Raw genomic sequence first — 12,188 nt, forward strand, 5'->3', positions numbered from 1 at the left:
AATATTCAGGGCAAGCCCAGGATGAGCAAGGGATGCTGGAACACACACAGTGTGTGGCTGTGGGCAGCGCTGCTCCTGCTCCATGTCCAGCCACACGGGCCCTGCCGCCAACACTGCCTTTAAATAAAACCCTCTGGGCTGCTCATTAAGCAGTGCTGGAGCCCGGGGCCGTGTCAGCTCCCATCAGCCAAGCTGTCCATCTCCCCCACGCCTCACACCTGCACGGCTCCACTGCCACGTGCCCGAGGTGGTTTTAGTGCAGCTGGGTCCCAGCACTGTGCCTCAGTTTCCCCACAGTGCAACTGCTCTGCTCCCCTGGCCTGGGTTTTGGGTGACCATGACCTCCAGTGTTAGGTGCTGACCTTGCTTGGAAGGCCAAGCAGAACCATCTCAGCTCGCTGCTGAGTTGCTGTGGCAACGGGAAGAGCCTGGCACTGTGTGACTATTAGGGCTGGACCAGCAATGGGAGGTGCTGGGCACTGGTTCTGGGGGATGCTGCATGCCTGGGGGGCAGCCAGGGTGACTGGCTGGGGCACCAGCAGCTCATGGGATGGATGGATGGATGGATGGATGGATGGATGGATGGATGGATGGATGGATGGATGGATGTGTGGGTGCATGGATGGATGGATGGATGAATGCAGGGATGGATGGATGGATGGACAGATGGACGGACAATCTGGCACCCTGGTGATTGCCCTCCTCAGCACAAAGCAGAGTGGGTGCCCAGGACTGTGTTTGGGGGGCAGATGCATGCCAGGCCTGCTGTCTGGTGACACAGGGGACAGCTGTGGGAGCAGCCAGTGGGAGCAGGGTACCAGAGGGAGCAGGGCTGTCCGTGCTGGCACTGGGGTGGCACAGTGAACTGCTCGTTAGCTGACAAGTCTGGTGTGGTTACGGTGATGTGCGTGTGGGTGGCCCCCACTTTATGCTGCCCCCTCCCCCCACGAATGTGCTCGCAGAGATGACAGATTTCATGCTAATCCACATTTATCCTGCCCTAATTACGCTGCGGGAGGTGAGGAGCGAGCGCCCAGACTTCCATGCCAAGGGCTGGCATGTGCCCACCCCTGTCCGATGCTGCTAGCTGGGACTGGCACTGGCGCTGTGCCCACTGCCACGGCGCCAGGGACAGGCAGGTGACCTCAGGGTGGCACCTTGCATGGCACCTGGCACCCCTGCCGCAGCTGGGGGGTGCTACCTGGGCACCCACAGGTGGGCACTGGGTGGTGTCACCCTGAGCTGCCGTGTGCCTGGGCATGGATGGTGCAGCACTGGGCTGAGCTGTGGGCAGGTGAGGCCGTGCCGGGCCGTGCCACGCTGTGCCAGGCCGTGCCAAGCCCCTCGTGCCGTGCCCATCCGCCACGGCTGCGGCAGAGCAGCCGGTGTCCCATCCCGGCAACGCGCCGTGCACACACAGCACTTTAAATGTTTTATTTGGGGAAAGTGCTGTCGTTAGCAGGCATTAATTATTAAAATCGGAGCCATCTATAAAACATGAGTGGCCGCACGCGGGGCTGCGGGTGCACGGGCAGGGCCGGGCACGGTCCCGCCGCCGGCACCGCCCGGGACCCGCTGCCCGCCCGGTGTGCGCGGTGATGCCGCAATGGCCCCTCGGCCGCGGCTGCGGGCCCCTGCCGGCAAAGGGCGGGCAGAGAGTGCCACGGGCTGGGGGCTGCTCTGGGGACGGGCAAAACTGGTCTAGATGAGTGTTTGGGTGAGGCGGTGGTCTCCGGTGCCAGCCGCCCCGGTGAGGGGTGGCAGCAGGCAGCGCCGAGCTGTTTTTAGCGGCTGCCGGCGCTGGGGAGCGGGCGTGAAGAGCAGCCGCCGCGGCACCGACGTGCCATTTTTAGAAAGCGGCGAGTTTTGTTAATGATGCCTGTGAGCGGAGGGGGGGCTGCCCTGGCACCCCCAGTCCGTGCTGCCCGCACCCCGCTGCCAGCCCTGGCCCTCTGCCCTCCCCGCCTGGCCCTGGCACCTGGAACCGGGGGCACCTGCACGACCCGGGGCACCCCCGCACCCACCTGAGGTTGTGCTGGCCCCCGGAGAGCTTCGGCAGTACCTGGGAAGCTTTGGTAGCCCCTGAGGACCTTTTCTGGTCTCTGGGGAGCTTTGGTGGTCCCTGGGAATCTCTGCTCTCCTCTGGGGATATCTGCTGGGCCCTGGGGAGCTCTGCTGTCCTCCAGGAGGTTTACTTTACCCCAAAGCCTTCCATGCTATAAAGCACATATTTTTCTACCTTTTCTGTCCCAGAGACAGCACTGGCATTTATCTGGGGAGGCTTGGCCCATCCCAGCACCCACCCAGGACCAGTGCCAGCCACACCCCAGTCTTGGTCCTGGGTCTGGTCCTGGTCCTCTCCCTTGGGGACAGTTCTCTCCCTGCTCTCGCCCTGAGCAGCCTCCCTGCACCCTGGTCCCTGTGGCTGCAGGTGCTGCCAGAGACCCAGGGGACCCCCAAAGCTCTTTCAGTGGGGAGGGGACTCAAACCCTGATGCCATGTCACCACTGTGATGCAGGAGTACGCAGCGGGAAACAAGGCCCCTTTCCCCATCAGGGCTCCAGGGACAAGAGCCAGCCCTGGATGTGACAGGGACCAAGCCAGTGGAGAGGCGCAAGGCTTTTTGTGCTGTCATTGGCACAGGGACAGCCCAGATCAGGAGCAGGCTGGCCAGGGACAAGCAGCCACGGCCAGTGGTGCCCAGGCAGGTGTGGGGCAGCCCTGTCCTCACACACAGCGTGGTCACCGAGCTGGCAGAGCTGTGGCACTGTGAGGGACACTGTACCTGGTGGCCGAGCTCAGTGGCTCTCTGGCTGTGTCCCTTGACACCTTCCCGGGCACAGAGGTGCCTTGGGACACCTGTGGGGGCCGCAGCCCTGCCACTGTGCACCCCCAGCGCCGCTCATCCCAGTGAAGGGCCGGGGTGGCCATCAGCAGCTGCACCGCCTCCTTTCGTCTCCCCCTTGCCCCCCACCGGCCCCCCGAAAGGAGGGATGGGGTTTATTTGGCCCCGTTGCCGGGCCGACGTGCGCAATTATCGCTGATTGCCTGGCGGTTGCCATGGCGATGGCAAGCACGCAGGGATGCGGTGCCGCGTGGTGCTTGAGTCACGGCCACGCTGAGCACCCCCCGCTGCACCCCACTGCACCCCACTGCACCCCAGCACAGACACGCTGAACGTGCATCCCCCTGCACCCCAGAACAAACGTGCTGAGCACCCCCCCTGCACCCCCCAGCACCGTGTGGGCCCCCCTCCATCCCCTGCACCCTCCCGAGGCACGGGGATACAGCCAGATGTCCCCCAGCCGAAGCAGGGGGTCTGTCCGGGTGTCCCCCACCCCATGTCCCCCATCTGAGGCAGGGGTGTACAGCCAGGCGCCCCCAGCCCTGGCAGCCCCACACTGGGCATCCCAGGCTCAGTCTCTCCAGAGGTGCTGTAGGAAAAACAATCACCCCAAACCAGCCATGGCATCCCACACTCAGCTCTGGGGTGTAGTGGGAAGGGGTGGGTGCGTGGGGCAGTGGGACATGGCACTGTAAGGACAAACATTAGAGTCAGCAAAGCTCATCACCCCAAAACGGGGCGCGGGGTGGGCCAAGATCTGCACAGAGTCAGGAGCAGGAGGGGACCAGAGCACAGTGAGGGGACCCCTGTGGCAGGAGACGGCTCCAGGAGGTGACAGGCGCCAGCCGGGGTCAGGGGACAATAGGGAAGTGCCACCACATCCCTCACACTGCCAGGCAGCGCCGGGCAGCCCCGGGGCACAGGGTGCCTGCCGGGTAATGATGGCTTACGCTCGGGTCCCCGCGAGGTGCAGAGATTAATAACCCTGGAGCTCTGCTGCCAGCCACAATGATTAAACTCTTGATTAGAAGCTCAAACTACAGTGCCCTGCAAATTCCCCCTGCTCTCACACACCCTTAATCACCCAGCACGGGTGGTGATAGGCCTGGGGCTGGCAGGGCTCGGTGCCACGCAGGGGACGGGCACTGGGAGTGCCCAGCTGGCTCCCTTGCAGTGCTGGCTGGTCTGCAGTGAGCAGAGGGGACAGGCTGCTTTGGTACCCTGGTGTCCCCTATCCATGGGTGGGAGAGGGCTGTGGGTCCCGTGAGTGCATGGCCACACCCTGTGGTGGCTGAGGCCCTCAGGAAGTTTGGGGGGCAGGTGTTTGGTGGGGGCAGGGGGAGGAGGGAAGTGGGGGTGCACTTTGGAAGCAGCACCATATGGACGGCAAATGCCAGCGTGTGGCACGCAGCCCTTGGGGGGGCTCTGCACACGTGGCTGCACTGTGAGGAGTGGGGGGTGAGGGGGCAGGGGAAGGGACTGGTGCCCTGTTGTGCCCTGGGGACTGTGCCCACCCCGGGCTGGTCCCACACCTGGGCTGTGGGCAGAGGTAAGAGAATCAGGGTGGCTGATTTCTTGTCCCTCCTTCCCCCAGGCTGTGGGACAAGGACAAACCCTGTCACAGGGAAGTGAGTAGAGCCTTCAGCCCTGCTGCTGGAGGAGAAGTTGCCTGGTTCCCACTGGATGATGGCACAGAGGCAGGAACGTGTGTCTACCTGTGTTCTCATGGCACTTTTTAGTGCCCTCAGGGGGCAGATACCTGTGATACTGAGCCCACGCTCAGCTTTGCTAGAATCCTGCTCCCATCCCATCCCATCCCATTATCCCATCCCATCCCATCCCATCCCATCCCATCCCATCACACCCCATCCCATTATCCCATCCCATCCCATCCCATCCCATCCCATCCCATTATCCCATCCCATCCGATCCCGGCCCCCGGGCTGTGGCAGTGTCCCAGCTCGGTGACAATCCCCGGCCTCGCCCCCCGCGCTCCGGTCGGTCCCATCGCCACGCGTGACCCGTCCCCACGGGCGGGGCGCGAAGTTTGGCGGTGACGTCAGGGGAGGGGCGGGGCGTGAAAGGGGGCGTGGCCTCACGGTCCCGCCCCCCCAACTTGCCGCGCCGGGCGCGCGGGGCCGCGCCGCGACGGACCGACGGCTGGGCTGGGATCGGCTGGCATCGCTGGCACCGGCGGGGATCGGCTCGGCTCGGCCCGGCTCGGCCCCGGCCCGGCGCGGGAGGGCGGGCGGGAGGGGCGCGCTCCCCCCGAGCGGCGGCCCCGGGCCGCGGCCCCCCGTTGCGGTCGGAGAGGCGTGCAGGTGAGCGCCGCGCCGCGCCGGACCGGGGGCGAGGGGGGCCGGGCCCGGCGGGGGGGGCGTTGCTGGCATCTGTCACCGTCTGGCCCGGGGCTGCCCCCAACTCCCCTCCCGACCCCGGGGGCCCGGGACGTCCCGACGGGGCCGCGCGTTTCCCTGTCCGGTGCGTGCGCGCCCCGACGGCCGCCCGCCGCCGCGCTGCCCCCGCCGGCACCCGCGTCCCGCAGAGCCCGAGCCCCGACGGGCGCCGCGGGCACGGCGAGCTGCCGGAGCCCGGATCCCCCCGCGCCTCCTCGCTCGCCCCCCCGGGCCGCCGCTGTCCTGGTGCCGCCCCCGTCTCCGCGAGGAGCACCGGGCCGGCACCGCGGGAGCGGATGCTGCCGAGGAGCCTCTCCCCGTGCCCCCGCCGCCGAGCATCCCCTTCCGGACCCCGCACCTCTCTCTCCCGCAGTCCGCTCCCTTCCCGCTGCCGCAGCGCTCCGAGCCGGCCAAACGCAGACCTGCCTGCGGTGCGCGGCCCGGGCTGTCCCTCCGCACACCCCGGCCCGGGGGCGGTGGGGCTCCCCCAGCCCTGTGTGAGCCCCAGCCCGGCGGCTCCGCGGGCAGCGCCGGGCCGGCCGGCCCCTCCGCCTCCCCTCCGCCTCCCGCTGCCCGCCCGCTGCCTGCACTAGCAATATTTCGGTCCGTCTTAGCCCGGCTGCGTTTTCTGCCTGTCCCCGGTACATCCTTCCCCCGGGACGTGGGGGCGGGATGGCAGGGGAACCCCCACGGACATGTCCAGGGCAGCTGCAGGTGCAAGCGGGGCTGCAGGTGAAATACCAGCCGGTGGCACTCCAGGCCGTGGGGCAGAGCGGGGGGTCGGGGGCTGGGGGGCCCCGCTGGCGAGGGCTGCACGGCTGCGTCATCCCTCCGTGCCATCCCCACCCGGCCACCCACTTCCCCGCTATTGTCTTACACCCGCTGTTGCTTCTGCTCCCAAATTAGACTCTTGGAGGGGGGTGCTGGCTGCGTGCGGGTGCCAGCGCAGCACGGAGCCTTCCCCCCGACACCCCGGGGAGGGAGAGGGAGCACTCTTCCCTTTGTCCACCTCTTGCCTGGGTGCCCCTGCTCTGGGGGGGTGCTCTCACCTGTGGGGTGCAGGTGCTGACCCCGATGTTGGGCTGGGTACCAGCCTCCCTTGTGCAGTATCCCAGGTGAGCTGAGCCCCTCGAAGCCAGCCTGAGGCAGGGGAGGATGGCAATGCTCAGCCCTGGCAGGATGGGTGGCCACTAAACCAACGGGAACTAATTTAATGAGCGCAGATTAGCTGAGTGCTCCCATAGACAGCAATAAAATCCCGATATATCATCCCACCCTGGTCCCCTTCCCAGCTAATCCTGGCACTGTGCCCCAGTGCTGGCAGCCTGCCCGTCCACCAGCCAGCCCTGCCCCTGATGATCTGTGGCACCGAGCCCACCGCCCCTCCAGCAGCTGCCAGGACAGCCCTCATTCCCCTTGGCCGGGCACAGGGGCACGGCAGAGCTGGTGTCGTGTGGCATGGGGACACAGAGGTGCCAGGCAGGACATGTTTGCTGAGAGAGCTGCTGGGATGAGTCAGGTGTAGGCTGGAAAATCTCATCCAATCTGGGGCACCAGCAGCGATGTCCCATGGGTGCTCTTCTTCTCTTTTGTGACTTGGTGCACGCTGAGCAGGACTGGGGCAGGTGCTCTTACTGGGTGTGGGCTCTCCTGGCAGGACGGTGCCCGGGTGCCTTACAAGCTGGGAGCATCCATCCTGTGGCATCGCTCCAGCAGGCACAGAGGCAGGTCAGCCCCAGAGGATGGAGGCAGGAAGGAGCATCCCCCATTCCCTGGCTCACTGCACTCACGTCCCACCCAGGTTTGGGTCAATCACCCCAGGGAGCGCTTCAGTGCACGTCCTGGGTGCTGCAGGCAGCACGCCTCCCTCCCAGGTCCTGCCCAGCAGGGATGGATGGGGCTGTGCACCTGCAGGTGGGTCGGGTGCTGCCGGGTGCTGCCCGTCCCTGCCCCCTCCCAAGGATGTGCCGCTTTCTGCATCTTCAGCTCCCATTGCCATAGCAACAGGCTCGGTGCTTGGGTACCCGCGATGCCGGCTCCCGCATCCCGCATCCCGCAGCCATCCTGCCCGCAGCCCTCGCTACCGGGCCCTGCTGGCACGGCACGGCATGGCACAGCGTGGTGTTTGGGGAGCTTTAGCCTGGGCAAGGGCTGCTTCCAGCACTGTGCCAGCTTCCCATCACAAGGTCCCGCTCAGGCCCACCTGAGAGGGCTGGGGGTCCCCAGGCAGCTCTGTCATCTTCTGAGCTGTCAAAAAATAATTTCAGCTGAAACTTCCTCCCGCTAACACGGTGGGAAAGGGGAAGAAATCACTTTATGTGTGATCAATTTTTTTTTTCTGGGAAGCATCCAAGAAGGATCTGGTTTTGAAGAGTTCCCAACAGGGAAGCAAGGGGCAAAGCATCCTTCCTAAAGGGCTGGAGAAGCTGGCGTCTGCCAAGGCTGGTGTCCTGACTGCTGCCTGTGGCACCTCCGAGCTGCAGTGCCACCTGCCTGGTGCCACAGTCGGGGCTGGTTGGGGATGGCAAGCTGAGACTGGTGTAACCCACTGCACATGTGACAACGTGTGACAGTGCTCTGCCTGGGGAGGCCCCATCTGCTGAAATGTTACCGTGGGCAAGGCTGGGCTGAGGAACAGGAAAGGATCCGTTCACCTCCACTTGCCTCCCCAGTGGGTGCTCCAGGCACTGTGCTAACCCTGACTGCTAATTAATCATTAATAATCCACCAAGAGGGGCCAGAGGGGGAAGCTTGTGGCTGTGCTGGCAGCCTCAGCAGGGCAGAGAGGCTGGATGCCACGGGCAGGGATGCCCATCGGTGGGGCTGGGCACACGGCGGCTGGCGGCAGCTGCAGAGCACGAGCAGCCGCTGTGCTCAGGTTCCACGTTAATGGGCGCAGCTTAGGAGGGTCTGCTGTAGCTCCAGGGGGGTGGCACTGCCGGGGCACTCACTGCCTCTCCCTGCCCTGCCAGCACCGGGCCCTGCGATGCCGTTTGGCTGCGTGACGCTGGGAGACAAGAAAGATTATAACCAGCCGTCTGAGGTGACCGACAGATATGACCTGGGCCAGGTCATCAAAACGTGAGTTGGTCCCTCCACGGCCCCATGGATGCCCTGGGGAACCCCAGCCACCTGTGTGGGGCTCTTGGGGTGCTGAGGAGTGGCACAACACTGCCTGTGGGGGCTCTGGGGGTGCTGGTCCCCAGCTGGGCCGGGATTGCAGGGTGTATTTTGGGGTGGCTTTACCCTAATTAGTCCCTCTTGCTCGTGGGTTGCATGTGGGATATTCACAGCTAGCTCCAAGGAGGGCAGTGAGCTTTCCCACTGCTGCTGGCTGCAGCTGGGCAGCTTCCCATATCCCTCCCTCCTCCCCTCAAGATTTGCAGGGATTGCAGCAATTCCACACGATCCTGGCTCCCTGGAGCATTTTGTGAATCAGGAGGGCTCAGCTACAGCAAAGGAAAGGCAGATGTCACTTGGGGGGCAGTGGAGCACTGCACTGGTGCTTCCCCCAACTTTTATTGCCGTGCTGAGGAACCTGTTAGGATGCACTCCAAAAAATGAAGCCCTAACACCCTTTGAGAGAGGGCTGACCGCAAAATAGACACCACAATTTTTTCTATCAACTTCCAAAACACCTGCTTGGACAGAGGTCACACCTGGCAGGGTCACACTGGGTGGCAGTGGGGACCTCGGTGCTCTCAGATTTTTGCTCCATCCTCTGGGCAGTTTGTCCCAAAGCCGGCAGGTCACCATTCCCCTCCACCCAGTGCAGTGGCCGTGAGCGTTTCAGGGCAGCTGGGGGGATTGGAAAGCCAATGGCTTTGCTGGAGCAGTGCCAAGTGCCCCCCGGGGCTCCCCTGCAGCTGCAGCCTGGCCATAGGCTCAAGCACCATGAATAATAGAACAGAAACACAGAAACGCTGCAGCTACCGGCACATCTCCCTTTCTTTCTCCCCGACTGCTGTGCTGATGTTAATGTGGGTGTGCTGCTGTTCCACCTTGGCACGAGTGGCTTCACCGTGGGTCTTACCCCTCCTGTCCTCAGGATGGGGCTTTTTAACCAGCAAATTCTCCCCCTCCCCTATTAATTTGCTCCTTCCATATCAGTTGCCTCTCACTGCTGTTTTTTCTTCCCCTCCAAAGTGTTTTTGAGCCACAGCTTTCTTTACTTCTGTGGCATCTCCCCTGACTGCTGGGATCTGGGGGAACGCTGGTGGGCCCAGGGACAACCCAAGCACCCCAATCTCAGTGGTGCCCAGGAATGGGGTGATGTCTGGGGGTACCCTTGCAGGGAGGAGTTCTGTGAAATCTTCCGGGCCAAGGAGAAGACGACGGGGAAGTTGTACACCTGCAAGAAGTTTCTGAAGCGGGATGGGCGGAAAGTGCGGAAGGCAGCCAAAAACGAGATCATCATCCTCAAAATGTGAGTGCTGGGGCTGGAGGGGATCCTGTGCTACTGGGCAAACTGGGAACTCCCACCCATGCCCCTGGCTCTCTGCAGGGTGAAGCACCCCAACATCCTACAGCTGGTGGATGTCTACATCACCCGCAAGGAATATTTCATCTTCCTGGAGCTGTAAGTCTGGGACATCTGGAAGTGGGGAGGGAGTGGCCCCGCCATGGCTGGGTCTCGGCAGAGCTGCTGTCTGTAGGGCCACTGGCCGGGAGGTCTTCGACTGGATCCTGGACCAGGGCTACTACTCAGAGAAGGACACCAGCAATGTCATCCGGCAGGTGCTAGAGGCTGTTGCCTACCTGCACTCACTCAAGATCGTCCACAGAAACCTCAAGGTGGGTGGCAGAGGGGGGTAGGAGCACCCATGGGTGCTGCCATGCCCCCCGTGCGGGCGCTCACAGTCCCTGTGCCGGCAGCTGGAGAACCTGGTGTACTACAATCGCCTGAAGAACTCCAAGATCGTCATCAGTGACTTCCACCTGGCCAAGCTGGAGAACGGGCTCATTAAGGAGCCCTGTGGCACCCCTGAGTACCTGGGTGGGTGAGAGCCAGCCGGGTGGGCATGCAGGGGTGGGCAGTGCTGGGTCCCAGCAGGTCTCTGCTGCTCCTTACCATCCATTCCTTACTCTCTGCTGCTGCACCTCCCATTCCCATCACCCTGGGGGCTGAATCTGGGTGCTTCCAGTGGGTGCCTCCCACTCTCCATCATGCCAGGGCCAAGAGGCCGGGTGGCTGGGGACCCCGGGGGATGGTTTGGTTGCTCTTTGTCTCTGGCAGCTCCGGAGGTGGTGGGGCGGCAGCGGTACGGGCGGCCGGTGGACTGCTGGGCCATCGGCGTCATCATGTACATCCTGTGAGTGTGGGCTGAGGGACGGGGTAGCTACAGGGGCTCGGGGCTGGGGTGGGACTGAGTCCCCCACCACGTTCCCCAGCCTCTCGGGAAACCCCCCTTTCTACGAGGAGGCAGACGAGGATGACTATGAGAACCACGACAAGAACCTGTTCCGCAAAATCCTGGCCGGGGACTATGAGTTCGACCCGCCCTACTGGGATGACATCTCGCAAGCGGGTGAGCCCCACACTGGGGGGGGGGTATGTGGGGTCCCATGTTGTCCCCTACCAGCACTGACTTCCCCCCCTGTGCCCCCAGCTAAGGAGCTGGTGACACGCCTGATGGAGGTGGAGCAGGACCAGAGGATCACGGCAGAGGAGGCCATCTCCCATGAGTGGTGAGCAGCAGCAGGGTCAGATGGGGAGCCAGGGGGGCGGGTAGGGCTGGTAGCTCACCCCTCACTGCTCCTTCAGGATCTCTGGGAATGCTGCCTCTGACAAGAACATCAAGGATGGCGTCTGTGCCCAGATCGAGAAGAACTTCGCCCGGGCCAAGTGGAAGGTGGGTGTGGGTGTGCCGTGCCTCCGTGTCCCCTCTCAGCCAAGCCCGGTCCCCCACCGTGGGGCAAAGAGCCTGGTGGCGCTGCCAGTCCCGGCCCCTCCGCCAGCCCCACACCCCCCGTCTCTCCCCCGCAGAAAGCCGTGCGAGTGACCACGCTCATGAAACGCCTGCGGGCGCCCGAGCAGTCGGAGACGGCGGCAGCCCCGGCCCCGGCAGCGACCCCGGCCCCGGCAGCGACCTCGGCCCCGGCAGCGACCTCGGCCCCGGCAGCAACTCCAGCCCCGGCAGCGACCCCGGCCCCAGCTACCACGGCAGCTACCCCGGCAGCTACCACGGCCCCGGCGGCGACCACGGCCCCGGCGGCGACTCCGGCCGCCGCCCCGGCTCCCGCCGCCGCGGCCGCGGAGCCCGCGGCCACAGAGCCCGCGACCGCCACCGATACGGCCCCGGCCCCGGCCCCCGCTACGGAGCCCGCAGCCCCCTCCGCCACCGCCCCGGAGCCCGCAGCCCCCGGCACGCCGCCCGCCGCCGCGCAGCCTCCGGCCCCCGGCACACCGCCCGCCGCCACATGTACCGAGGCCGGGGCCGCCGCCGAGCCCCCCAGCGAGCAGAGCGGCTGAGCGGCCCCCGCGCCCCCTGTACATAGCCCCGGCATGGCCCCCCAGCCCCGCCTGCGCCCCCTTTTCTACGTGCCCCGCCGGAGAGCCGGCCGCGGGGCAGAGCCCTGCATGGCACCCGTCCCCCCGTGTCCTCCCAGCTCTCTCAGTCTGTCCCCCGCCGCCGTCCCCTGCCCCGGGGATGCCCAGAGACGCGGGGCAGCCCCGCTCGGCCGCACGCCCCGCAGCGCCGGGGGGTCGTCCGGGGCCCCCCGGGACACGCGTGCATGTGCGGGACCGCGGGCGGGGCCGCCCGGGACGGAGCGAGGGCCGTCCCGGAGACTCCCTCTCCGTCCCGGGACCCCCGGGGGGGGACACGGGGACCCCCGTCCGGGGGCAGCCGCACGGCCCCCCACGCGATGTGCCTGGAGGACCCCCGGTGCCCCCCCGTGCCCCCTCCCCGGTGCCCGCTTCCCCCCTCGCAGCTGCATGCCTGCAG

The 12,188-nt window shown here is 65.4% G+C and overlaps 1 protein-coding gene across 1 annotated transcript; it reads left to right on the forward strand.

Moving 5' to 3' along the window:
- Positions 1 to 4,936: 4,936 nt before the first annotated feature.
- CAMKV (CaM kinase like vesicle associated) lies at positions 4,937 to 11,855 on the forward strand. The gene is made up of 11 exons (XM_064723616.1): positions 4,937 to 5,166; positions 8,214 to 8,322; positions 9,536 to 9,667; positions 9,746 to 9,820; positions 9,897 to 10,035; positions 10,117 to 10,237; positions 10,478 to 10,553; positions 10,633 to 10,769; positions 10,851 to 10,929; positions 11,006 to 11,093; positions 11,228 to 11,855. Exons 2-11 carry the CDS (start codon positions 8,228 to 8,230, stop codon positions 11,711 to 11,713), a joined length of 1,428 nt encoding a protein of 475 aa, XP_064579686.1. The 5' UTR covers positions 4,937 to 5,166; positions 8,214 to 8,227; the 3' UTR covers positions 11,714 to 11,855.
- The last annotated feature ends 333 nt before the right edge of the window (positions 11,856 to 12,188 follow it).

The sequence above is a fragment of the Zonotrichia leucophrys genome, chromosome 12 (assembly GCF_028769735.1).
Source record: "Zonotrichia leucophrys gambelii isolate GWCS_2022_RI chromosome 12, RI_Zleu_2.0, whole genome shotgun sequence".
In the NCBI taxonomy this organism is placed as follows: Eukaryota; Metazoa; Chordata; class Aves; order Passeriformes; family Passerellidae; genus Zonotrichia; species Zonotrichia leucophrys.